We start from the raw sequence: 27,756 nt of genomic DNA on the forward strand, positions 1-27,756 counted from the left end.
ATATTTTTTCTTTATAATTCAATAGATTTTATTTCTTAAGTGGCTTTAGATTTATAGGGAAAGTGCACAGAAAGTTTCTATGTACCCCTGTACCGTATCACCTGTTGTCAATGTCTTGGTTAAGGAATAAGCTGCCTTATTACAACAAAGGAACCAATATCGATACATTGTTATCTTCTAAAGTCCATAGTAGACATCAGGGTTCTCTCTTGGTGTTGGACACTCTGTGTTTGTACAAATGTACATGACACACATTCAAGCATTACAGCATACAGAGTAGTGTCACTGTCCTGAAACCCTTTGTGCTCTGCCTGTGTATCCCTCCCCAATCCTGGCACCCATGGATTTTTTTGCTTGTCTCCATAGTTTTGCTCTTTCAGAATGTCCTAGAGTTGGGATCATATAGTATTCAGGCTTTTCAGATTGACTTCCTTCACTCAATAATATGCATTTAAGGTTCGTTCATGTCTTTTCGTGGCTCGATAGCTCATTCTTTTTTTTTTTCTTTATTGATTTTAAAGAGAGAGGAAGGCAGAGGGAGAGAGAGATAGAAACATCGATGAGAGAGAACATCAATTGACCACCTCCTGCATGCCCCCACTAGGGATTTGACTCATAACTTGGACATGTGCCTTGATCAGGAATCAAACTGGTGACCTCTTGGTGCGTAGGTTGATGCTCAACCAGTGAGCCACACTGGGCCGGGTAGCTCATTCTTTTTTTAAAAATACGTTTTTATTGATTTTTAAAGAAAAGGGAAGGGAGAGGGAGAGAGAGAGAAACATCAGTGAGAGAGAAACATCGATCAGCTGCCTCCTGCATGCCCCCTACTGGGGATTGAACCAGTGACCACTTGGTGCATGGGATGACACTCAACCAACTGAGCCACATGGGCTGGGCAACAGCTCATTCTTTTTAGCACTGAGCAGTATCCCATAGTCTGGATGGACCACAGTTTATCCATAAACTCCTGAAGGGTGTCTTGGTTGCTCCCAAGTTTTGATAACTGTAATAACTATCATAAGTAACAAAACCACCACAGGCCTTCACGTCACAGAGGCACGTGTGGCCCTAGGAGAAGATCCAGAATTTTCCAGTGAGTCAGGACTGGTACCTCCTTTCCTGGATAGAAGTGGAGCTCCTCTTTCACTGTAGAAAGAAAACCTGCATTTCTCAGTGGGCAGACTGGAGTTGCTGGTGGCCAGGAGGAGAGCAAGTGGGGTGTTGGGTACCAGAGAACAACATGGGAAGCAGCAGGGATGGGTGGAAGTCTGGGTGGGCAGAGGGAGCTAGATTCAAGCTCAGGGTTAAGAGGATCCAGGAAATAGGCCACAGGTCATGTGGAACTCAGGTTCCTGTGCTGGAAACCACCAGGAGGCAGCAGGCCCATAATTGGAGAATCAGAAAGGGCTGGGAGGACTCAGACCCTGAATTCCCTCCAAGCCCAGCTGTGCCCACATGGTATCCTAACATGACAGGACACGGAATCCAAACCTACTCAGAGTCAGCCTCGAACTCTGGGCAGGCACTGAGTTGATATACCAACTGCAGCTCAAAGCCTAGCTGAGGTCCAGCAGGGTCTAGGCATGACCTTGAGCTGGTGCAGTCTCCTCTCTTTCCTGTTAAAGCTGTGTCCACATGTCCCCTGACCCTCCCAAGCCTCTGCTCATGTCATCACAGCTGATACCTTCCCGTTCCCCCTCTGGTCCCCTTCTCCGTTTCCTTGTGCTATCCCAAGAGTGGCATCGTGTTTGTTTCTGGGGTTCCATTGTGCTTGTTTCTCATTAGAGCACAAACTTGCCGTTCTTATAATACACAGGATTCTTCCTTTCAGCATCCCATAATTTGCTTAATTATTTCCGTAGTGTTGGGCCTTTGGGGCGGTTCCAATTTTTTGCTACTATATATAGCGCCCTGTGTTTTCCTCCCCCTCATGGATTTGTCCCTCGGCTGTTTCTAGAATACAATTCCTGGGTCAGAACGAGCACTGATCAGGGAGCCAAGGACAGAAATGTGCATTTCTGCCACATCCCCTTTATGGTGACTAGGAAGCCAGCAGAGGGCCAGGATGTGAGTTCCAACTGAACAGCCTATGAGGACCCGAGGGGCTCAGAAACTGGCATATTGAGCAGCTATAGGGACCTTGATACAAGGGTACCAGTTGAGCCCTGGCTTTGAATCTGGGCTCCCTTGTGGATAGTCAGAGCTTGTCTGACCAAGGCTGGGCCGCCCCTCCCCAGGCTATGCACTCACCCTGTTCCTCTTGGGCCACTGATTGTGGGGCTCACCTCTTAGGCCAGACCAGGTCTGTCTAGATTGCTTCTGGCAGACTCAGTAGCCCATGCACACTGTGGGTTTGTGTGGGTTGGTGTTGGCAACATGCTACTACTTACTTCTGTCTCATAGCTGGGCAGAACCAAGCTCAGGAAGGGGAACCAGAGTGTACCAGGTAGAAGGTGGAGCTGGCCCCAGGATTTTCAATGTCACAAAAGTGGCTGGATTTAGCAGTTAAAAACAGCAGTCCAGCCCTGGCCGGTTTGGTTCAGCGTCGGCCTGTGGTCCTGAGAGACCCGGGTTCGGTTCCCACTAAGGGCGCGTACCTCGGTTGCAGTTTGTCCCCAGCCCTGGTCGGTTGTGCGGGTGGCAGCCACTCGATGTGTTCCTTTCACATCGATGTTTCTCTCTCTCTCTCTCTGTTCCTCTCTCTCCCTCCCACTCTACCTGAACAAAAAATGGAAAAATGTCCTAGGGTGAGGATAAAAAAAACAGCAGTCCAGTATGTGTTTCACATAAACATGTACTTTTTTACTATATATGCTATGTAATACTTAACACCAAAAATTACTTGTTGCTTATCAGAAATTCCAATTTCACTAGATGCCCTATATTTTATCTGCCTCCCTGGTAGGAATGTCATCTTCCTAGTTAGCTTACAGGTGACCTGGGCAGGTAGAGCTAATGAGCCATGGCCTGCCCCTCCCCAGGAGAGGGCTAGCCTCTGTTTCCAGGTGGAGAATCCCCAGGCTGGCTCTGAATGGCTGGCTAGAGTCAGGTGCCTGTCTCTGGACCAATCACATCACAGGGGCCTGCCCTCTGGAGGTTGAGCCACCACTTCTAGGTGCATTAGAAAATCCCAAGGAAGAGTCTGATTTGGCTGACTTTGTGGTGCCACCTCTGTGGGATGAGGTTGTTCCTTTTTTTTTAAATCCTCACCCAAGCCTGGCCGGTGTGTCTCAGTGACTGAGCGTCAACCCGTGCACCAAGAGGTCGCTGGTTTGATTCCCAGTCAGGGCACATGCCCAGGTCGTGGGCTAAATCCCAGAGAGGGGCATGCAGGAGGTGGCCAATCAGTGTTCTCTCTCATCAGTGTTTTCATTTTTCTCTCCTTCTTTCTCTGAAATCAATAAAGAAAAATATTTTTTTAAAAATCCTCACTCAAGCATATGTGTGGGATTTATTTATTTATTTTTATTTTTATTTTTTTTTTAGAGAGAGAAACATCAATCTGTTGTTTTCCACATGTGCTTTGACTAGGGATTGAACCCACAACCTAGGTATGTACCCTGACTGAGAATCGAACCCGCAACCTTTTGGTGTATGGGATGATGCTCTAACCAATTGAGCCGCCCTGCCAGGGCAAAACTAGGTTGTTCTTTTTCTTTTTTTAAAGAATAGTTTATTGATTTTTAGAGAGAGAGGAAGGGAGAGAGAGAGAGAAAAAAAACATCAATTGGCTGTCTCCTATACATCCCCAACTGAGAATCAAGCCTGCATCCCGGGCATGTGCCCTTGATAGGGAATCGAGCTGGCAACTTTAGCAACCCCCGGTGCACGGGCCGATGCCCAACCAACTAAGCCACACCAGCCTGGGCAAAACTGAGTTGTTTTTGATTGGCAGCCTTACTAGAGTGGGGTACTAAGGAAGGAAGTTTGGGTGGCTGGGTAGAAAAAGCCAAGAAGTGGTCCCCACCATCCCGCCTCCCCAGATGAGGCCTTGAGGTCCTCGAGGACCTAGGGATCCCCCGGCCTAGGAACTTTACAAGGACTTCCCAGACCTGATCTAGGTGTAGGCAGAGAAAGTCAGGGAGTGAACAACCCCCTCGGTCCTCCCCAGCTCAGATACACACAGCCTCCAGGCCTGTTACATCCCTTGTGGGCCCACAGTGTAGGTACCCACTCCCTGGACTGGCCTGGTCCAGATGCTATCCACACTCCCTGAGGCCGTTTATGCTAGTTCATCTAAGGAGGCTGAGCCTGTCTGGGGTGGAATGTTCCGGAAATGCCTGTGACCTTGGGAAGTTCACATCCCTCTGGAGCTGGATTTCTCTTCTCAAATGGGGCCACAGGGGGAAAGTGACCTTGGAACAGCCCTTGGGAGAAGTGGGGTTCCTGGGGGACCCCACCCTGCTCTCCAGGCCATGGTACAGCTTTCTTCTAGAGGCTTCCACAGCAGATTCCTTGTAAGAGTGTACTGATGACCTTCATGCTGGGGAGAGGCCCTGTGCTTCTTTTTCTCCCAATTCTTTATTTTGATTTTTTTATTTTGCAGCCTGTGCAAAACAGAATGGACAGTGCCCCTGGGGCCTCTATCAGTCGATAATGTCTAGACATCTCTCTCTCCCTTACTTCCTTATACTGATTCTCTGGGCCTGGACATCTGGACACTGGCTGGCCCTTCAGGGGTCAGGGGTGGGGCACAGTTATAGGAATTCATGGCTGACTCCTCCCCTTGGCATGGAGCGGGTACAGGAGAATGGTGTCATGTGATTTCAGCCATCTGAGCTGGTTCTGAGCCAGATCTGGGTTAGGGTCTCAGAGAGGCAGGACATGGCAACCTTGGGAGTTGCATTCAGTCACTACAGGGGACCAGGACCTGCACGGGCCAGGGGGTGGGGGGCTGCCGGCTGCTGGGCTCCTGCCTCAGACTTGCCATACAGCTGGGCCAGCTAGGAGAACGAGAAGTGGGGACTGTGACTGCAGCCAGCATGACTCTCCCCAAGGGACAGCCTTCCTGATGGGATCCTATGTGGGTTTCATTGCTGGTGGGGCTATGGCTTGTTTAAGGAGAGGGGACTCCTGCTGAATTGTGGGTCAAGGTAGGTCATGCCACTCTCATTGTATAGTGGGGCTGGAGTGTTCACGGTCTCACACTTTCAAGCTGATCCTGTCAAATCTCAGTGCAAGGCCCTGTATGCACCTAATTGACCTTGGGCTTACTCTTCCAGCCACCCACTGGTGTTTCCCAAAGCAGGTTCCTTGGAACCCCTGCCCATGCTGCACTCTTGGGCCAGACAGAGTTGGCTGATGCTGTTAGCCCCCTTGAAGGCACATGAAAGCTCTGAGAAGGGTGACCTCCCAACTTGCCTAGGAGGGACGGTGAGGGTCTTGCTAAGGCAGGGGCCAGTTCATGGTGCTGGTAGGAGCTCCTTGCCCTGGCTTCTGAGAAGTCCTTTCTCCCTGGGCAGGCCACACATCTCCCCTGTGGAGCCTGGCCCAGCAGGGATATACCATCTCGCTTTGTGTCTGATCTTATCCTTCACTCTGTAGAACAGGAAATGGGGGGGCCTCCAGGCAGGGTCCTGGGCCACCAGCACATGGGTCCTTGTGAAATACAGGTTTCTGGGCCCCAGGCCTGGGTGTCAGAACGTCTGGTGGCTGGCATCATTCACTCCCCAGGCCTCTGGGATTCTGGGACCACATGCCCCCATCCCCACCTGGTCCTGTATTGATCAATACTTTTATCTTCACTGTCACCCTCTCAGTTGGTTCTCCCATGCATGTGGGGAAACTGAGGCACACCAGTTAAGTGACTCCCAGGTGACCAAACTAGGAGCCAAGGGTGCGGCTCGTACCCTGACCTCAAAGCCCCTGGCTCTGGACTGCTGGGACCCTACCCAGTGAGTGGGGCAGGTTCCCTCTTCTCTTATCCCCTCTGGTCCCCTTCTGACTTGATTACTGTTTTGCAGAGCGCTGTGCTGCACTACCCGTGGTGGAATACCTTCCCGCCCACACCATATCCAGCCTTCTCCACTGAAAGCCAGTAAGTGCCATGGCCTGGGTCCACACCAGCCCCATCATGTCCATTGCCATACCACCCTCAGGGTCTTCACTCTGCCTTCCCATTCTGCAATCATGAATTAAACAAAACTAGAACTTGCAGCCAAAGGGCTTTAACCGTCTGGTTGGTGGGCCATGGGCCTGGTCTTGGCTGCTCAGAGGCAGTTGAGATCAACCAGCTATGATTTGTTTTAGTGAGAACCCACCAGGGAAAAGGACAGAGGTAGTGGGGACAGGGGAGGGTTCCACTGTGGAGGGTGACAGCAAGTTGGGGGATGAGAAACTGTGAGCAGCAAAGGGAACCAGGAGGGCATCTTCCTCCAGAGGGCAACAGGAACTGGGTTTGTAGGGTAAATAGGAGTTTGCAGGGGAACATGACTGGAATTATGCCAAGGAACAGCCTGTGCGCAGGGCCTGGAAGCACATGTAGCTGGACCCTCTTTTTCTGGGGCATCGTGTCCTGGGACATAGGTGTTTAGGCCCCTCCTCTGAGCTAAATTTCTGAGAGGCCAGAGTTCTTCCTGTTGGCAGATGGCCCCACTCCTGTCCTGCACTCAAAGTGGAGAGGACAGTGCCCCTGACAGCTCATCTTCTTCCCTGTTTCTCTCCAGCCAGTTTGTGAACTTTGTGGGCCCACCCTTTGCAGACACCAGCTACAGCCCCGCAGCCGCCACTCCCAGCTTTCTGCCAAAGAGCGACTTTCCTCAGGTAGGAGACCCAAGTTCGAGCAGCCCCTCAAATCCTCAGTGGCCCAGTGCTGCAGTGCCTGCCCAAGGGATACCTGCTACATCCCAGGTTGGTCAACGCCAACAACCTCTGCTGAGCCACATGCCACATGGAAATGTGGCTTATTTTGGGGACTAGCAGTGCCCCTCAGCCCTGCTGACCTGAACCTCAGCTCCGTTATTCTGATCTGTCAGAGTCCATTTCATCACAGTGGAGAGCTGGCTCGAGGTCATGTAACGAAGGATGGGGGTTGTCCCTGTTACCCCTTTGCTCATGTCCCGTGTGTGGTGGGGCAGCCTCTCAGAGTACCTGATTTGCTTTCCTCAAACCTTGGTGCCTACCTCCTTCTCCCAGTGGAGGCCCTGTGCTCACCTTAGTGTCTAGGGCAGGATCCTCGGTACCTGTGTTCCCAGGTAAGAGCAGTACCCATCAGGTGCAAACACCACAGTGAGCGTGTATCCCCAAACCCGTCGGCCACTTGAAAACATGATGCACATCAGTTGAAGGAAGATAATGTTTATTTATTCTCTCAGGGGACATAGGGCAGCTCAGCTCCCCAGGAATCAGGTGGCCTCACCCTCAGGGTTCTTGTGTAGTGCCTGTGTCTCCTCGTGGCAGCTCTGGAAAACAGCCCCGTGGAGATGATTCACAGGAAGAAGCCCTCTCTCGGTCTCATGCTGGCACCTTTGCTCTAATGTGATCACTTGGGGCTCTTGGAGCCTCGGCACTGTGTTTCCCTGGGAAACTTCAAATACTCCCCTGAGCCTGTTTTCTGTGGCTGGAGGGGGTCTGGGGGTGGGGGACTCAGCATATAGTTTGGGAACCACCCAAGTGTTACACTGCTGACCCCAATCAGGGAGTGAGGGGGCAGCAGCCACTCAGCTCCCGGCCTCGATCTCACCCTGTGAAGTGAGAGCATGTGAGGCCTGAGGGGACAGGCTGTGGAAGGATGCAGCACAAACCAGCCAGTTCAAACCCATTGCACTTGCTTGGATCCAGAGAGGCCATTCATCCAGCTCGCACCCACCGGAGCCAGCCATTCTCTGCACTCAGCTTCAGCAGGACCAGGCAGAGAGCTGGACGGAGGGATCTGTATGGTGGTGACCAGTTTTCCCCCCGTCAAATCCACATCCACCTGGATCCTGAGAATAGGTTCTTCTTTGGAACTAGGGTCTTTGCAGGAGCAATTAGGTAAACATCGAGGGGAAGGACGCTGATTATGTCAGCCAGCCCTAAACCCGGCAAGTACTTAGAGAGACAGAAGAGGAGACACAGACACAAAGGACAAAGCATGTGACCATGGAAGCAGAGACCAGATCATGCGGCCACAGCCAAGGACACTGGGAGCTGGGGCAAGCAAGAGGGACCCTCCAGGGCTGTTGGAGCACTTGTCTGTTATTTAAGCTGCCCCTTGGTGACCCTTGTGGTCACCCAGGAAAAGATGAGGCTGTACCTCAAGGAAATAGGAACACGTGGCTCACCTGCCCACTCAGAGGCCATGCAGAAGAAATTTGGACCCCTAAATCTCCCAGGATAAGGGCAGTAATGTGACAGAGATGAGTGCCCCTGTGGACATGGCCCTCCAGCCTTCCCAGGCATGTTTGTAGTTCCTTCAGCTCCAAAGCATGAGGACGCCCTGGGACTCTGTGGTTTGGCGGGTGCCATTGCCCAACCTCAGGAGTTGCCAGTGTCCAGAGAGGAAGGTCCAGTGGGCATCAGCCTCTCAGGATGTCAGCCTCTCAGGGTGTCCTGGCTGCCAGCTTAAGACCCGCCCCCATCTGCTGCATCTCTGGGTGTTTGCTTGATCTGCAGGGCTGGTGGCCTTCTCAGAGCTCTGATTAAGTTCCTCTCTACCCATCTCACACGACTCCACATCCAGACTTGTTATCTCCTGATGTTTCCCTAGGTGGGGCGTCACCTGATGTATGAATGAGGAAACTGAGGCATGGGGTGTGTTGAGTTCACAACTCTTGGAAGCCTCCCAACCCCTGTGGCCACCCACCTAGCCTTACTCCCCCATCTCTCTCTCTAATGCATTTAGCTCTCACCACCTCCCCTGCTCTGCCAAGAAACAATGTGGTTTCTCAGCCTAGAACCCCTTGGGGCGCCACAGCTGCCTTTCCTAGCACTCAGAGTTTATGTATCCATCCACGGATGTTTATTGAGCGCCTGCTGAACACATAGTGGCCCATCCCCCACTTCATTCTCCTTGCTAGGGCACCTTGGACCCAGATCTCCCTTTTAAAGAAGCAGAATCGCCCTGGCCAGGTGGCTCAGTTGGTAGGAGCATAGTTCAGTTCACCAAAAGGTTGCAGGTTTGATTCCTGGTCAGGACACATACCCAAGTTGTGGGTTCAATCTCTGATTGGGGCATGTACAGGAGGCAACCAATCACGGGAGGTAACTGATCAATGTTTCTCTCCCTCCCTTCCTCTCCTTCTAAAATTAATTTTAAAAACACCATAACCTGCCCTGGCTGGTTTGGCTCAGCAGTTAGAGCATCAGCCCAAAGACTGAAGGGTCTTGGGTTCGATTCCCAGTCAAGGGCACATACCTGGGTTGCAGGTTCAATTCCCGGCCCCAATCAGGGTTATGTGGAAGGCATCCAATCAATGTGTCTCACATCTATGTTTCTCTCTCTCTTTCCCTCCTCCCCCCTTCAACTCCCTCTAAATAAATAAATAAATAAATAAATAAATAAATAAGTGGGCCCAGCTGGTGTGGCTCAGTGGTTGAACATCGACCCATGCACCAAGAGGTCACCAGTTCGATTCCCGGTCAGGACACATGACCAGGTTGTGGGCCTGATCCCTAGTGGGGAGTGTATAGGAGGCTGCCAGTCCATGTTCTCTCTTACCAATATTTCTATCTCTCTCCTCTCCCTTCCTCTCTCTCTCAAAATCAGTAAAGCAAAAAATGTTCTAAAAACAGTTCTATTAAAAAAAAATCAGTGGAAAAATATTCTTTGGTGAAGATTAACAAAAATAAAATAAAATAAAAATAAAAGCCCTGGCTGGTTTGGCTCAGCGGTTAGAGAGCCCAGGACCAGAGAGACCCAGGTTCAGTTCCCACTAAGGGCACGTACCTCTGTTGCAGTTTGTCCCCGGGCCCAGTTAGGGTTCTGTGGGTGGCAACCAGTCGATGTCTCTCTCTCACATCGATGTTTCTCTCTTCCTCCCGCTCTATCTGGAGATAAATGCAATAATGTTCTCGGGTGAGGATAAAAATAAATAAATAAGAAATAATAATAATAATAATAATCACCGTCCTGGCCAGTGTGGCTCAGTGGATTGAGTGTCACCCCATGGACTGAGAGGTCCCAGTTCAATTTCCGATCAGGGCACATGCCTAGGTTGCAGGGTCGATCCCCAGTAAGGGGTGTGCAGGAGGCAGTTGATCTTTGTTTCTAACATCGATGTTTCTCTTTCTCTTTTCCTCTCTCTCTTAAAAATAAAAATATATTTAAAAAAATAAAAAACACCATATCATCAAGTGAGGATTAATAAATAAGGCAGAACCTTCTTCCAGCAAAATCTCACCCCAGTGCCAAGTGTGTGATTGGACAGACATGAAATCAGAGTTTGCTCAGGATGAGGGGTCCCGAGTTCCTGTTGGTCAGTCTCCTGCACCTCCCCGATGACCTCCCTGACCCTTGGGCCTTTGAGCCCAGCCAGGATGGAGTCCAGTCTGAGCCTAGTATTCAAGGCCCTTTATAGCCCAGCCCAGTCCACCGGGCCCACCACGGGCACCCTCTCTCTATTCCTGATTCAGACTAAGTGACATCACCATCGTGGTAGGAGACAGCTCCAAAGATGTCCCCACCTTGATCCCAGGACCTGTGGACATGTCACCTCATGTGGCAGAGGGACTTTGCAGATAAGATTACGTCAAGGATCGTGAGATGGGATTGAGCCTGGGTTACCCAAGGGGCCCAGGACCCTCCCCTCTGAGGTACCTGGGCTTCTGTCTGGGCCTTGGAGGAAGCTTAGGGCCGGAAAGCTTCTCTATATCTGCCCCCTGGCCAAACCAAGTGCTCCCCACACCCTTCTGACACCCTGCTTTATTTTATTTATTTATTTTTAAAGAGAGAGGAAGGGAGAGGGAGAGAGAGAAAAACATAAATGTGAAAGCAAAACATTGATTGGCTGCCTCCTATACAGTCCCAACAGGGATCAAGCCCATAACCCCAGCATGTGCCCTGACCAGGACTAAAACTGGCAACCTTTCAGTGCACAAGATGATGCCCAACCAACTGAGCCACACCAGCCAGGGCAGACATTAGGCTGTGAAAAACCTGTTCATAAAGTTTGTTTTAGAGTCCCAGACATGGGAGCTGGGGAAGCCCAAATGAAAGAAAGAAAATGCATTTCACTGAGAGGATGTGTTGGAACACAACCCCAAAAATGCCCCTGTCCTGGTCCTGGCCGGTACCTATGGATATCACTTACATGGTAAAGGAACTTTGCAGCTGGGATTAAGTCAAGGACTCTGAGATAGAAATGACCCTGGGTTCCCCATGGGGCCCATTGTCCTCATAGGATCCTCTTAAGAGGGAGGCAAGAGGGTCAGAGTCAGAGATGAAAGAGGCTGTGCTGCTGGTTGTGAAGATGGAGGAGGGGCCAGGGGTGTGGTGCCTCTAGAAGCTAGGAAAGGCCAGAAACTATTCTCCCTGAAGCCTCTGGAAGGACCAGCCCTGCCCACAGCTGGGTTTAGCCCCATGAGACCCATGTCGAACCCTTGACCTCTAGAACCATAAGGTAATAAACTTGTGTTGTTTTAAGATAGGAAGTGTGTGGTAATTTATTACAGCAGTGGTAGGAAACTGATATGCCATGCAAAGCCCTCGTGTGACCCATGACACACTCTAGAAGTGTTTCCCATTCTTGTATATGTCAGAAGGAATTGGAATGGAAAATCTAGAGCTGGGCTGGGGACAAGGAGTGAATATAAACCTGTAGGCCTTAATATTTCCCCTAGTAACTAAACTTGATTCCCAAGTTTCTTAGCAGCCAAAGCAAATAGAGCGAAGAGATAAGCTGTGTGACTCCCATTTCCTGCAAGGAGAAAGCTTCTTCCAATTTCTCTTTAGGACCCAAAGCAATTCTCCCCAGGGTCAGCATTCTGCCCCCACCTCCACAGGGAATGTGTCCCGACCTGTGGTTCCAAAGCCTGTGATTGGCTTCAGCCCTTACTTTGCTCTCTGAGGTCTTTGCTCTTCTCTTGTCTCCTGGGATGAATCATGGAACCCCAGGGGTATTGGGTCCCTCCTTTGATTCCATACTCGAGCAAACCAAGGCCCAGGAACATTGAGGCAGCTTGGCCATACTTCTCTGGGTCTGCACCCTTCACAGATCCAAGGGGCCTCCAGCCTGGGGGATTCTACAGTCCAGATGTCTCTCTGAGGCAGCTGTGCTGGGTGTGGTCCCTCCATCACTCTGCCCAGCCCAGGGTCTGAGACCCAGGTTCCATTGTGGTGAGGGTTCATTTACCCAGGGCTCTCTGAAAAGTTAAGCTTTGGTACCTTTTTCTGTATGTTTGAATGTTTTCACGACAGAACACATTTTAAAACATTTCAGATTTATAGAAAAGTGGCAATGCCCTGGCCGGTTTGGCTCAGTGGTTAGAGCGTCAGCCTGCGGTCCACAGAGACCCGGGTTCGGTTCCCGCTAAGGGCATATACCTTGGCTGTAGTTTGTCCCCGGTCCTGGTTGGGTTGTGTGGGTGGCGGCCACTCGATGTGTCCCTTTCACATCGATGTTTCTCTCTCTTCCTCTCTCTCCTTCCCACTCTATCTGAGTAAAAAATGGAAAAATGTCCTCGGGTGAGGATTAAAAAAAAAGAAAAGAAAAGAAAAGTGGCAAAAACTACTGAGAATTCCCAGCCACCCTCATTCACCCAGCTTTCAAGCACATCATCATCCTACATAACCTCAGCCCATGTGTCACAGGGAAGAAATAAGCCTGATTCAGTGCTGGTGACAGACCTGAGTGCCAGGTGGACATTGAGGCCTCTGAAGAGTTTGTTTGGTGTCCTCTTGCTGAGACTGGGGCTCCGCGCTTCTAACAAAAGTCCCACTGATGAGACCTTGCATCCTCAGTGCATTGTCTCTGAGACCCTGTACTGATGTGTCTCACTGTCAGTGGGAGTGGGATTGACCTTGACCCCCATTGGGGTGGCCTCTGCCAGGTCCCTCCACTGCCCACTGTCAGGGAGCTACTTGTCCCTCATCCTGGAAGAGACATACAAGGCTGTGCAGATGTCCTGGCCCCTTGTGGTGGGGGTGGGGATGGGGATGACCTTGTCATCTGTTGGTGGGTATCAGCTACAGCAGTTGTGACCAAAGCTTCCATCTAGTAGAGATTGTTGTCTTCAGTGCTCTACCAATAGCTGGTGTTCTGTAGGGATAGCTGCCCACTCCCCTTAGCTATTCAGTCATTCATTTACATCAGCATGGGCTATGATCAGGAGTGTCTGCTCAGGATTTCCTGTGTCCTTCTATATCCCCATTGGAGCACTTCCTCGTAGCCACTTGGGCTGGCCCAGGCTCATGCTGTGTCTTCCCTGCCTCAGCCTTTGCATCACCTACCTCCCCCAAGGAGGGGCCTCCTCTTCTTTTAACTCCTGTTGGTACGATGCCACTCAGGCCTTAAGCCCCTGATTGGTGACCTGAACAGCTCAAGGGGTGCCACATGAGGTTTCACACTAGGATGTGCTGACCACTGGGGGCTATGAACATATGGCTTTTTTTTTGCACTTATTTTTAAACTGCGATACAATTTGCAAATCATGATTCGTAGCTTTTAGTACACTCACAATGTCGTGTACCCATTACCTCTGTCTTCTATCAGAACATTCCATCACCCCAAAAAGAAACCTCATTCCCATTAGCAGTCACTCCCCCCTTCCCATCCCCCAGACCTTACAGCCATGAATCCACTTCCTGTCTCTGGATTTGCCTATTCTGGACATTTCACATAAATGGAATCACACACACTGTGTGGCCTTTTGTGTCTGGCTTCTCTCCTTTTCATGGCTGAGTAATATTCTACTGTGTGGACGGACCACGTTGTGTTTGTCCATTGATCTATCGGTGGACATTTGGGTTGTGTCTACTTTTTGGCTGTTGTGAAGCCTGGTACTGTGAACATTGTGTATAGGCCTTTGTATGGACATGTGTGCCAGATGTAGCTGAATCTGACTGGGGGGATATCTGGGGACATGTTGGATCAGGGTTGGGGGTGAGAGACTTAACATTCCATCGCCCCAGCTTCTCCACACACTCATTCCCTGCAGTAGGTGCTGCCCTGACATCTCCTCCCAAGGTTACCTGGACCCCTAACATCTTGGCCAGGCTCTGGGAACGGTTCTTTCCCACTTACTGAACTCCCACCCCTCAAAGACAGCGTGGCGTCTCAGGGCTTCTGGGAATCCAAGGTGAGGTCACAGCTCAGAAAAGTGCTTTGAGCCCTGGCCGGTTTGGCTCAGCGGTTACAGAGAGACCCTGGTTCAGTTCCCGCTAAGGGCATGTACCTCGGTTGCAGTTTGTCCCCGGCCCTGGTTGGTCGTGCGGGTGGCAGCCACTCGATGTGTCCCTTTCACGTTGATGTTTCTCTCTCTCTCTCTCTCTCTCCCCCCCACTCTGTCTGAATAAAAAATGGAAAAATGTCCTCGGGTGAGGATGAAAAAAAATAAATAAAGAAAAGAAAAGTGTTTTGAAAACTCTCAGCAGCTCCCTGCTTGGGGAGGGGCTAGTGGCATCAATTGCTTGGCAGATGGATTTCATGGGATCAGAGGTCTTGGCTCGCCAGCAGGTTCTTAGCAGATACCAGCATTGGTAAAAAAGAAAGTGTGAGGTTTCTTCTCACAGGAGCCTATTGGTTCACACTGGGCCATGGCCAGGAACCCTTCCAAGGTCTGTGTTGAGGGTCATAGCCAGGAACCTCACTGTGGTCTGTGCCAAGTGTGGGTGTCTCCAGAGGGTCTCCACATGCAAGTCGAGGCACCCAGGCACCAGAGAACAAGGAGGTGAGGGAGGTTTTCAATGCCAGGGTCTGTTCCACAGATTCTTAGAGGGTTCACCCCTTCCTGATTGCACTGCCAGAAAGCGGTCAGGGGTGATGTGCCGGTGAGGCTGCTGGGCTCACACCAAGCAGCCGGCCCTATGATGGGCTGACAGAGCAGAGCTTTCTGGAGGGTTGTAGGAGTGTCCTGGGGCTACTCAACCAAAGTACCACAAATTGGGCAGCTTAAAATCATAGAGATTTACACCCTCCCAGTTCTGGGGCCAAATGTCTGAGATCAATGTCTCCCAGGGCTACCCGCCCCCCCCCCGCCCACCCTGGAGGCTTCAGGGAAGGGTCCTTCCTGCCTCTCTCAGCTTCTGGGGACTCCAGGCATCCTGGGTTTGTGGTTGCATCACAGTGTCTGCCTCTGTCTTCATGTTGCCTCTCCCTGTTTGTCTGTGTCCAAATTTCCCTGTTATAAGGACAACAGTCATTACATGAGGGCCACTACGCCAGCGTGATCCTATCTTAGCTAATTATACCTGCAAAGTCTCTATTTCCAAATAAGGACCGGTTCACAGGTTAGGACTTGAACCTGTCATTTTGGGGGACACAATTGAGCCCTCAACAGGAACATTCTAGCAGTGAGGTATGCCTGAGGGGAACCTGCAGTGCCCTCTCCACCCCTCTGTCCAGTGAGTAGTGCCCACTCGCCAGCTTCAGTTTAACTCACTGTAACTCGGGAACAGACAGGCCACCTGTGGTCCTGGCCAGTGGTCACCCGAGCACTTGAGTGTGTGTAAAGAAACTGGCAGAGCAGATGGAGAAAGTAAGGGGTGAGACCTCAAGAACAGATGGGGTGGTTCTCAGGAAACCTGGGGCAGTTGGGCCACACCTACCTTTCACCCAGCCACTTGATGAAGGGTCAACCTGGGGGCCAGAGAGGGTCCCACCAGATGGGCAGCCCCACAGCTCAGACACAGCCAGACAGGGACCAGCCACACTTATGGGGCTGAATCCACAGCCATACACATCCTCATGTCACCTATTTTACCTCCACCAGGGCCTCTGCCCAGACCTGACTCAGCCCATCCTACTCCCCCATCCAGTCCCATTGTAGACCCACAGCCCGTAGTGACCAGGGTGGCAGGTTTATTGGCAGGCCAGGCTGGGGTTGGGTGAGGTGGCCAGGTGCCCAGTAAGTGATGACTTCCCCGGGCAGGGGCCCCTCCTTGTCCTTGGACCCCCAGTCACAACCTGGGCTTCCCTGTCTCTTTAAGGTCACCTTTGCCAGTTAGCCAACCGTCTGGTGATAAGATACGAGGGACAGAGTTTACAAACTTTGCTTGCAACTTACAAATTTTTTGCCCATTAAACCTAGTAATGAAAAGTTTATGTTTTATTTATTATTATGTTTTCCTTTTATTTTAGATTCCAAGTAATTCTTTTTATTTTATTTTATTTTATTTTATTTTATTTTATTTTTATCCTCACCCGAGGACATTTTTGCATTTATCTTTAGATCGAGCAGGAGGGAGAGAGGGATGAAGAGAGAGAGAAACATCGGTGTGAGAAAGACACATCGAGTGGTTGCCGCTCACATGACCCCAACCGGGGCTGGGGACAAACTGCAACCAAGGTTTGTGCCCTTAGCGGGAACCAAACCCAGGTCTCTCTGGTCCATGGGCTGATGCTTTAACCGCTGAGCCAAACCGGCCAGGGCCCAAGTAATTCTTTTTAAAATTGAGACAGAATTTGCATACCTTAAAATTCACCCTTTTAAGGTATATTCGCAATGTTGTGCAACTACTACCTCTGACTTATTCTAGAATGTTCCTTCACCCCAAAAAGAAGCCCCATCTCCCTTATCAGTCACCCCCATCTTCTCCCCCAGCCCCTGACAACCACTAACACACTTCTGGTCTCAGTGGATTTGCCTGTTCTGGACATTTCACATAAATGGAATCACACACTGTGTGGCCTTTTTTGTGTCTGGCTTCTCTCACTGAGCATCATGTGTTCAAAGTCCAGCCACGTAGTAGTGAGTGTCAGTACTTCACTCATTTATTTTTTTATTGATTTTAAAGAGAGAGAGAGAAACATCATGTAAGAGAGAAACACTGATCAGTTGCCTCCTGCACGCAACCCAACCAGGGATCAAATCCAGAACCTGGGTACATGCCCTGACTGGGAATGGAACCTGCCACCTTTTGCTGTATAGGACAACTCTGCAACCACCTGAGCCACCCCAGCCAGGGTACTTCACTCCTTTTTATGGCTGAATAATATTCCAGTGTATGGTTGGACCACATTCATCCATTGATGGACATTTGGGTTGTTTCCATCTTGTGGCTATTGTGAATCTAGCCTCAGTGCATGTTCGTGTGCAGGTTTCTGTGTGGGTATGCTTGCATTTCTCTTGGATGGACACTTAGCAGTGGCATTGCTGGGTCACATGGTGACTGTATGACCTTTAGAGGAACTCCTCACTGTGTTACAAAGATGCTTGTTGCACATTCTTACCAGTGTGTTGGAGGTTTTGACTCTTCTGTGTCCTCGCCAGCACTTGTCGTTGTCGTCTGTTTGAGTTTAGCAGTCCCTTGTGTGTGCAGTGTATCTCATTTGTGACCTGCCTTTCCCTGTTGCTTTGTGGTGTTGAGTGTCTTTTGATGAACTTACTGACGTATGTACACTTTTCCTCCCACCCACTGTGGCCATAGCCTGGCAAGGCATCCCATAACAACTCACTTCATTGTTGGGGTCCTTGTTGCCTCCTGGCTGTATGGGGAGACAGGACAGGGCTGCTACAGTGGCCTCGTTGGACTGCAGGGTTGGACCCCATGATCACTCATTCTTTCTGACTCTGGCTGTCCCAGGGTCCCTCTTCTCAGCCTCTGAGGAGTGCTCTAAAAAACAATCATTTCCACTGGGTGGGTACCTGTGCCTAGGGCTCTGAGCCTACAGGGTTTGATGGTTCTGCATACCTTGTCCACCAGCCCTTCCTTGTCCTACTCCCGTGCTGGACTGAGGGAGGCAGGGACAGGTGGAGTGAGGAGGAACAGAGCTTCAGGGGCAAGGCTGAAGGATAAGGAAGAGGGTGGGCCTGGGTGCCCAAAGGAATGAGCTCCAGGCAGAGTCCCAGCATGGGCAAAAGCCCTGGAGTGCCCAGGAGGCACTGGAGATGACTCTAGGGTGGCAGGTGAAGGCCATGGACCTGGGTCCAGGCTGAGGAGCTGGGGGCTGGGCCTGGGAGGGGGGGGGTGTCATGTAGGAGTGGGATGGACCTCAGGTTCTTCCATGTCCTGGGGGCCTATACCCCTTAGGGTCACTGCTGTGGGCATCTCAGGAGCAGCAGAGGGTCCCTACCAGGCCCAGCTAGAGAGGGCAGGGGGCCAGGTAGAACAGAATCCAATATACCAACAATCTGGGGAAATAGGCAGGGCTGGGAGGGTCTGCCTAGGTATCCCAGCCAAGCCCTCCAGCACCTCATCTGAACCCTGAGCGCCTACACAGGGCCCTGGTCACGGTGAACTGGGCACCCAGGGACGGCAGGGTGCAACCTGGTGGGCTGGTGCATTGTTGACAGCGTCTGTGGCTAGATTCCGCCCTGTACAGTAATTGTCCCTGTGCTGCCAGTAATCGCCCTGACTTACCAGGCAGGCATCATTTCCTGAAAGTCAGCGGCCTTAGGGGAAGTAGGCGCTGGTGGTGACTAAACCAACATGCAAATGCATCCGGGCTGAGAGCGGAGCCGTCTGCCGGCCCAGCGCCCAAGGTCATGAGGGAGCGCTCCTTCCAGGGGACCCACCGGCGGCCAAGCCATGTCCCAGCTGCAGTTCTGGCTGCAGTTTGCAGCACTCAACAAGGTAACCCTCCTGTTTGGCCTCTTGGGGCAGTCCGGGCTCCCTCCCACCTGGCAGGCAGGTTTGGCCACCTGCTGACTGTGAGGACTGATTGGACCCACCAGACCCTCGGCCCCTCCCCTCCTCCTGGCTCTCGTTAGCTTTTTTGGCAGCGACAGTGAATCTGCAGGAGTTTTCTGAGAACTGATGGGGACGTGGGGAGGGACCAGGGAGACGCTGCAAAATGAAAGTGCTTGTGGCCAGCGGGGAGGTGGGAGGGGCTGTGTCTCTGTGCCTGCTCTGGTCTCCGTGGCCCTAGCCTTGGACCTTGAGAGTCTCTCCGGCTCTGGGGTGTCCTGGGGCAGCCATCAGAGTCTCTCTGCCAGCAGCAGTGGATGTGGTTTGGGATTGGCTCTGACTAGACAGGTAGGAATGGGTCCCTGTAACTCCTCTCCCCATGGATCCAGGCAGGCGGTCAGCCCTTGCTGGGGGCAGTGAATGAACCCATTTGAAGATCATTTCTGGGGTCTGTTTTGGCCTGGAGGGCATGCTGAGCAGCTGTAGCCATCCTGGGGAGGTCCAGAGCCAGGTCGGGGGTGGAGGGCCATTTTATCCCATCCATCTGGACTGTGGCGCGGGTGGGGGGTATTTACTGTCTGGGCAGCTCTGACCCGCCCTGCCAGCTCTTCACCTTGTCCGGGGGGGCTCAAAATGCTGCACATATGGTAACCATAGCATGCTCTTCTGGTCCCCCAGAGCTGCCTGGGTAACTGGCCGGTTCTCTCTCCATTCAGGACTGCAGCAGGAAGAGCAGAGTGGGGGTCTGGGGTTTGGGGAGCAGGTGCTCCAGGTGGGGACCCAGGGAGGGTGTTTTGGGGTTTGAGTGGTCTTGAGGGTCTGCTGGTGGCTGCTGGGAATCAGGTCCCCACACAGGCTGTTGGGCAGGCAGCCCACCAGGTAGGGGGTCCCTTCTTACCCCCATCCAGCTGCTCACCCTGTACAGGGGTGGAGGTGGGGGTGCCCTGGTGGCCTCACCTCCTCCTGACTCCAGGTGACCGTGTAAGGCTGCTCTTCCCTTTGCCAGAGAATCTAGGGACATCCCCCAACCCCTCCCTGCACCTTGCCAGCTGCTGATCTGGGCGTCTGGGGGTGGTGTCCACGGAGTGCGGCAAGAGCTCCCACTTAACAGATAATATATTTTAAAAGTTTTAGAGTCACAGAATTATTATGACGGTGTATATTCCTGTGTGCTCCTGCCTGGTCCCCTTGCCTACACCTGATGTCACTGCTATACCTTTGTCACAGACGATGAGCCAGGACTGAGATGTCATTAATAACCAAAGTCCATATTTACTCAATTTTCTCAGTTTCCTCTGATGGCCTCTCTCTGCCCCAGGACCCCATCAGGATCCCCCATGGCACTCAATCATCATGTTCCCTTAGGCCCTTCTGACCGAGTCGGTTTCTCCTCTTGCCTATGTGGATGCCCTGGGCTGTTTTATCCTATAGGATGTCCCTAGCTAGGGTTTTCTGGTATCTTTCTCGTGATTGTACTGAGGGACATGCCCTTCTCATTTGTTATATCAGGGTCCCTGTGTCCCCATGGCTCCTCATCACTAACGTTGACCCTCGTCTCCTGGTCTAGGTGCTAATCAGGCTTCTCCACTGGGAAGTCCTCCCTCCCTTTTCACTGTCCTCTCAGGGAGGGGTACCTCTGCATACCCACATTTTGCCAGGCCCCTTCTTCTTCATCTGCCCCTCAGGCCCTGCCTACCACTCAAGAACCATTTGGCCTCCAGGAAGCAGGGCCACCTCTCAGGGCCCCAGGAGCTAGTGTCAGTCTGACCAGGTTCAGGAGGTGCCCACCAGGGCCATGCTTAGATGTGGATTTCAGCAAACATATCTGGTCACCTGCACCTGCACCCAGACCCCACCCTGCCCAGTCTGCTGAGGTCTCTCAAGTCGCTGCCCCTGTCACTTCATAGGGACCAGGTAGCAAGACTTATATCCTGGCCTCCCTTGGCATCATCCACCATACTTATACTAGGCCACTTCTGATGCTCCTGCCCAGGGAGGGGTAGAGCCCAGGGGAGGTCCAGCCTCGGGGTTGGCAGGGTTAGACTCACCCATGGTTGCCTTAGTTCCCCCTGAGACAGTTGCGCTGGCCTGTTGAGTTGCTGGGCTCTTGCATGAGTGTGCTGGGCACCTCAGAAGCTTCAAGGTGTGTCCCCTTCAGCTCCTGCCTCTGTCCTGGAACTTGGAGCTTTTATAAACCTACCCAGGCCACCGTCTGTGCCTGATGCCTGAGGGGGCCTTGCCTTCTATTGGGCAGCTGAAGGCCCCGACTCCTCCCCTGGACTGTCATAGTTCTGCCTGCTGGAGGTGATAGGGGAGGCTGGGTCTGCATTGCACCCCTCTGCCCCCACATGGATCCAGGCTGCTTGCAGCCAGGGACAGGGGTGAGGATAGGCCTGGTGTCTGAGCTCTCTCCTTGCACACCATAGGACTATGTGCCTGGCCACTATGGCTACCTGTGTGCACAGATGGCCAGGGCTCTGGGAGGGTAGCAGGAGGCTGATTCAAGGCCCCCAGCCTCACACCAGCTGACTTGGCCAAGGGTGGTCTTTCCTACACATCCTCTGACCCCTAGCTGGCACCAGGACTGACCTTGTCCAGCAGATGGGCAAGACTGAGGCTCCTGCATCCAGCCATCCCTGAGGAGGCTGCTGGGTCGACCCCAGTTCCATTTCCTCCCCACCCACTCCCTTGGAGCCTGCCTCTTTCTGGGGCTGTATGTACACTGGTGTCAGAGTCAGAGCTTCCGGGAAGCTCATGGGGTCGCCTGCAGATCTCCTTCCCTCTGACGCCACTCCTACCCAGGAATAGGGATCTGATTTAGACTCAGATTGCTGAGAGGGGAGCTTCAGAAACACAGGCCTCACAAGGGGCTTGGGTCAGGCCTGAGCGCTGGCTAAGACCAGGGCCTGTTAGCTGTGGCATCATAGGCGCATCAGGGTAGTCTCCAGGGTCCCCTTCCTCCCCAGAGTCCACTGAACCGAGCCTCCAGGGCCCTGAGACCCACCATCAGTCAGCTATTCTCCTTGTCATCCCCCCCTGGTTGGTGGGATATACAAGCATCTTGTGTCCCTGCTCACCTGGCCATGGCTCTCCAATGCCTCCATTGTGTAAGTGGTGCACTGGGTCTGAGACTCCAGGAGGGCAACCCTGTCTGGACCCTCGCTGTGGCCTCTGCCAATGCCACTGGCCCTGCCTGCTCAGAAAATGCTCCCACAGACTGACTGAAATGCTTAGGGCCTGATGTCAGCGTGACTGGCCCTCTGTGGCCTCGGCTGGACAGGCTGGAGGGCAGGTGCTCATCTGGGAGGGCTTGTGGCCTTTCTCCTGGTAGTGTTGGCCGAGGGCAGCTATCCTGTACTCTCCCCAGCTCCTGGGCTTTTGGGGTCCCTGTCTACAAAACGGACACCCGTTGCTCTCTCTAGGTAGTGGGCGCTACTGGGAAGTCTGGTTGAGGGCCCACTGTCCGCTGGTTCAGGACCCCTGAGGGCTGGTCCCCACATGTCCCCATGTCCAGTGTAAGTCAGGCACTCAGTGCCTCTGACTGAGGGATAGGAGAGTGGGGACAGCACAAATGCCTCTGGCATTGTACCTGATTTTCATTACATTTATGTTTATAAACTGTGTGTAACCTCTGCACTGCAGGCTTCTCCAAAGGTGTGAGGCCCCTGAGTCCTGACAAATCCCTACACTAGTGTCACCTCCACAGAAATGGGCCAGGGAAGGCACGAAGCAGGTGTCACCTTTTCCTGGTGTCGCTCAGTAGGGTCAGTGCTCAGCTTGTGGTATCTGGCTTCTCTCATGAGTGTCGTGTTTTCAGCGTTCATACATGTTATGGCCAGTGTCAGAGCCTTGTTCTTCTCATGGCTGAGCAGCATCTGCCCTGTGGCTGACCCTTTGTTCGCCTGTCATGGGGCCGCTCTGACTGTGCCCTTACCTGGCCTGTCTTCCAGGAATCCTCGTACCTCGATGACCTCTCCAATGCCTCCATCTTCTCCTCATCTGTGGACTCCCTCTCGGACATTGCAGACACCCCTGACTTCCTGCCCGCCGACAGTCTGAGCCAGGTGCCCACCATCTGGGACGTGAGCACCGGCCCTTCCGCCCAAGACAAGGTCAGTTCACCCTGAGGCCTTCATACCATAGACAGGTCAGGTCTGTTCAGACACCAGTGAGGCTGTTGGTCCTCACGTTTCCTGTACAGCCCAGAAAATGCAAGGGTTTTGGGGGGAAGCTACTGTATTGGGCACCTTGCCCCTCCTTCTGTGTAAGTGTTCTCGTAGCCAGGCACACCCCTCCCCAGTGCCTCTAGTGACAATCTCCACACCCTGCTCTGTGTTGGGCCTGCCAGGGAGATGGGGGTTCTCAGGATATGAGCAAAATGTCATTTATTATGGTTCTCAACCAGAATGGTCCTACCCCCAGGGGACACCGGGCCATGTCTGAAGGCATCTGTGGTTGCCACAACTGGGGGTGCTCCTGGCATCAAGTGGCTGGGGGGTAGGGATGCTGCTCAGCCCTCCACAGTACTCAGGACAGTCCCCTACAGAGAATGACCCAGCCCCAATTCCAGCTGTGCTGAGGGGAAAGATCTTGGGCTAAACATAAAGTCACGTGATGGGATAGAAAGGTGATGGGAATCCTGTAGAGGCCACTTTGGGGCTGAGGGCTGGAGGAGTCGTTGGCCAGGCCAGGTAGCAGGAGCAACTTGTGACAGGAACTAGCCTGATGGACTCCAAGGTCAGTGGTGGGCCCTGTGCCTGGCTAGGTGGGAGCTGGGCAGGGCGAGGCCAGCCCAGAGGGGTCACAGGTGAGCCGGGTCCCCAGGTATGCCAGGCCCAGACTCCAGCACATGCCCAGGATCAGGAAGTGGGGGCACCCAGCATGGGGCTAGCAGGGGGACAGGGAATGCCCTGGACAGCTCAGAGAGGTCCCTGCTCTTGCAGCCTTGGTGGACAATCCAGGCCCATCTCAGTGTCTAGGCAAAGGGGCCCAGCAGAACCGCAGCATTACACATGTCTCCCAGGGCCCTCTGGTGGCTTCCAGCTCCTGGGAGGAGGGTATGAGGGCAGCTGAAACCCAACACTCACACCATGCATTGAGCCAGCCCACCCGCTGGGAGCCCTGACTCAGCCTTCTGGGAACCTGGCTGAGGCTGTTTGTTTTTATAAATTAAAAAAAAAAAAAAAAAAAACTGGAGAGGGACTTGAACATAGGTTTCTGACTACCTCACTTTCATTTTCTTCTTCTTTTTTTCAATCCTCACCTGAGGACACTTTCACTGATTTTTAGAGAGGTAAAGGGAGAGAGGAAAGGGAGAAAGAGAGAGAGAAACACTGAAATGAGAGGAAAAACCAACCAGCTGCCTTCCACGTGTATCCCGACTGGAGCCGGGGATTGAACCTGCAACCCAAGCACATGCCCCTGACCAGGAATCGAACCTGTGACTTTCAATGCACAGGACAATGCTCCCACCAACCAAGCCACACTGGCCAAGGCCTTTTCTTTTCTTTTCTTTTCTTTTCTTTTCTTTTCTTTTCTTTTCTTTTCTTTTCTTTTCTTTTCTTTTCTTTTTTCTTTTCTTTTCTTCGTGCCCCTAGCAGGAACTGAACCCGGGACTCTCTGGTCCGCAGGCCGACGCTCCAACTGCTGAGCCAAACCGGCCAGGGCCATTTTATTTTCTTTAAAAAAAAACTTTGGCCGTGTTCTTAGCCTTTGGAACAGCTGGAGTTGTAAAATGAAGTCAGTTATCACGTTACTGAATCCCCTGGTTTTACTTGTCCCTCTAAGACTGTAAATGAAACTTGTGGTCTGGGGCACCCAGCACTCATAGTCATCAGTCTTGGGATGGTGGGGTTCTGCATGGGTCCAAGGAGGATGCCACATGTTACTTTCTTTTCTTTTTCTTTATTGATTTTAGAGAGAGAGGAAGGGAGAGGGAGAGAGAGAGAAATACATCGATGAGAAAGAACATCGACCGGTCACCTCTTGCATGTCCCCCACTGGGGATTTCGCCCACAACCCAGACATGTGCCCCAACCGGGAATTGAACCAGCGACCTCTTGGTGCATGGGTCGACGCTCAAGCACTGAGCCACACCGGCCGGGCCACATGTTACTTTCATGAAGCATGTTTTGTAACCACCCAGTAGGTCTCGGCCACCAGAACCAGCTGGCAGGCAGCAGGAAGGAGGCAGACGGCCAGTCCTGGGAAGAAGGACATGAGGATGGCATGGAAAGCCTGAGTTGAAGCCAGTGTCCTATCAAGGTGTTTCCTTGGCATGTCCAGCTTGCAGGCTTATATCCACTCTCTCCTTCATCTCTCCTCTAGTTGTTCCTGCCCAGAGGGCCGTTTACGGGCCTCGAGGACCCTGTGTCCTCCCTCCCCAGCACCCCACTTCTTATCAGCTACCAGGTGAGCTGGGCCCCTTCCCCAGCCCTGTCCATCCTTCTTGGGACTACTCAGGCACCTACTGTGTGTCAGACTCTGGGTCTGTCCATTTTACAGGTGGGGAAACTGAGATCCTGGGAGGTACCATGGTGGGGTCGGGGCAGGTGGGCTCTCTCCCCACCACCCCTGTCACTGGGCTGGCTGGTGGACCAGGCCCCTGCCCCTTGGGTGTGGCTGGCTGTGCTGGGTGACAGGACTGTCCCCACCATGACGACACTGGCCTTCAGTCTCAGAGTCAGCCAGAGGAGGAGGAGGAGGCAGAGGAGGATGAGGCAGAGGAGCTGGGCCACACGGAGATCTATGCGGACTACGTGCCATCCAAATGTGAGTGCAAGGCCTTCCCAGGCCCCTGGCATGTGGGAGGAGACCCCTGGAGGACACCCCAGCAGGTGACCACAGGTCTGCACAGCCCCACCAGGCCTCAGGGCTCCTACATGGGGGGCGCCCAGTTATGGGGTCCCTGAAGCAGAGAAAGTGGGCCTGGAAGGGGTGTTGGAAGGGCTGTTCTGTAACTGTGGTGGTAATCCAAACCTGGCCCAAAACTGAGGTGGCTCAGAGGGTGTAATGGAAAGTAAGTCCACCTCCTCCTGACCCAGCCTCCTCCTCCACCAGTGAGGGTTTTATGGGTCTGCCCCACTCTCCTTTGTGCAAAGCACTGATAGGCCCCCCTCCCCCACCCTGCTCTGCTGGCCCCCATCCTGGTCCAGCCCAGCTGAGACCCTGACCACACCCATGACTGTGCCCTTCCAGCCAAGGTTGGGAAGCAGCACCCAGACCGTGTTGTGGAGACCAGCACACTGTCCAGCGTGCCGCCACCGGACATCACTTACACCCTTGCTCTGCCCACCTCGGACAGTGGGGTCCTATCTGCCTTGCAGCTGGAGGCCATCACCTATGCCTGCCAGGTGACCCGGGAGTTTCCTACCCGTCCCTAGTTGGAGGGTCTCAATGCCCCAACCGACTCTGTACCCCATGGTTTAGTGCCCACCCAACCCATCCCACGTGGGGTCGGTATCAGTGCCCACTTAACCCATCCCACATGGAAGGGGTCTCAGTGCCCACCTGACCCCATCCTGCATAGGAGTCCTGATCACTGCCCCACACACCCACAGCAACACGAGGTCCTGCTCCCCAGCGGGCAGCGGGCAGGCTTCCTCATCGGCGATGGTGCTGGTGTGGGCAAAGGGCGCACGGTGGCTGGCATCATCCTTGAGAACTACCTGCGGGGCCGCAAGAAGTCCCTGTGGTGAGTGTACCCCCTATATGTGGGGTGGGAGGGGCCAGCAAGAGGTGGGGGATAGTTGACACCCACCAGCCCACACCCTCCAGGTTCAGTGTCTCCAATGATCTCAAGTATGATGCTGAGCGTGACCTGCGAGACATCGATGCCCCTGACATCGCGGTGCATGCTCTGAGCAAAGTGAGTGGGTGGCCCCCTCCCCCGTCACCTAATGGGAGACCCTCATGACCCTGTAAACGTGCCCACATCTACCCCTTCTCCTCAGATCAAGTATGGTGACAACACTACCTCAGAGGGCGTCCTGTTCGCCACCTACTCCGCCCTGATCGGGGAGAGCCAGGCTGGTGGGCAGCATCGCACCCGCATCCGGCAGATTCTCGAATGGTGTGGAGCAGCCTTTGATGGCGTGGTATCCTGGCCCACAGCGGGGTGGAAAGGAGGAGCGGGCGGGGTGGGCACGGAGGGTGGAAGGGGTTTGGAGGGTACAGGCTTGTCAGACAGAGGAGGGGGCAAGGTGGGCACCTAGAGTGGGAGGAGGAGGGGACTGGAGCAAAGGAGGGGGAAGAGTGGGTACCCACGGTAGGACTGGGCTGGAGGGGGCATGGCTGCAGGGATGCTGTTCAGGGAGAGTCTGAGTATGAGGGGCACGGGTCATGGGAGGGGCTGGAGGGGCTCCGCAAGCCTAGGAGACTTGGGACATCGCTGGTTGGTGAGGAATTTCTGTTAGAGGACTGTGTGCTTTGGAGGTTCGCCCCCAGGGGGGGCTCGCTCTCAGTGACCACTGCTGTCCGCCCCTCACAGTCCTGGCTCCAGCCTTGCGACTGTGACCTCAGACTCAGGGTGGTGGTTGGTAGTGGGAAGGTGCCACCTGAGCAGAGGTGTGAGGTACAAACCCCTTCCTCTTTCTCCTCCTCTTCCTCCGCCTGTCCTCACCCCAAGACTTGGGGGTTTCTACCTTTCCCTCCTTTTCTCTCAAAACTTGGATACTAGGGTAACCTTGTCTTCTGCTCCTACCAGACTAGAAGAGCAAAGAATAGTAAAGTGGCAGCAAGAGCACAGACAGTTTAACGTGTCTTTGTTAAGGTTTGCAAACCCCAGCACCCCGGGCTCACCCCCAAAACTGGGTACCAGGTGGGAGGCCCTCAGCTCCTGGGGATTTGTGCAAGGGCCCTCCCCTTCTCTGTACTGTCAGGATCTGCCCCTGGCATGGAGGCTATTTCCCACATCCTTGCTGTACAGCCCTGGGTTGGCCTGGTGTTATGGGCATCCTGTGGGTGCTCATCCTCCTGTGTGCCACCTCCCCAGGTTGTCCCCTGTGTACCATCTCATGTCACTGATCTGCCCACCTGAGCCAAGGCAGGTT

At 53.1% G+C, this 27,756-nt stretch overlaps 1 protein-coding gene across 6 annotated transcripts in view; it reads left to right on the forward strand.

The window, feature by feature from the left end:
* SBNO2 (strawberry notch homolog 2) overlaps positions 1-27,756 on the forward strand; it is a 56,530-nt gene that overhangs the window by 16,290 nt on the left and 12,484 nt on the right. For 4 of the 6 annotated variants that reach the window (XM_036241642.1, XM_036241641.1, XM_036241640.1 and 1 more), the window contains 9 exons: positions 5,967-6,040; positions 6,669-6,765; positions 22,657-22,818; positions 25,034-25,117; positions 25,381-25,477; positions 25,904-26,058; positions 26,266-26,399; positions 26,483-26,573; positions 26,659-26,801. In XM_036241642.1, coding sequence (XP_036097535.1) covers positions 5,967-6,040; positions 6,669-6,765; positions 22,657-22,818; positions 25,034-25,117; positions 25,381-25,477; positions 25,904-26,058; positions 26,266-26,399; positions 26,483-26,573; positions 26,659-26,801 — 1,037 coding nt within the window. Of the gene's footprint in view, positions 1-5,966; positions 6,041-6,668; positions 6,766-18,088; positions 18,653-22,656; positions 22,819-25,033; positions 25,118-25,380; positions 25,478-25,903; positions 26,059-26,234; positions 26,400-26,482; positions 26,574-26,658; positions 26,802-27,756 lie in introns of those variants that run through there. The other 2 variants (XM_036241643.1, XM_036241644.1) reach the window with 2 other exon arrangements.

The sequence above is a fragment of the Molossus molossus genome, unplaced genomic scaffold, assembly GCF_014108415.1.
Source record: "Molossus molossus isolate mMolMol1 unplaced genomic scaffold, mMolMol1.p scaffold_m16_p_4, whole genome shotgun sequence".
Taxonomy (NCBI): Eukaryota; Metazoa; Chordata; class Mammalia; order Chiroptera; family Molossidae; genus Molossus; species Molossus molossus.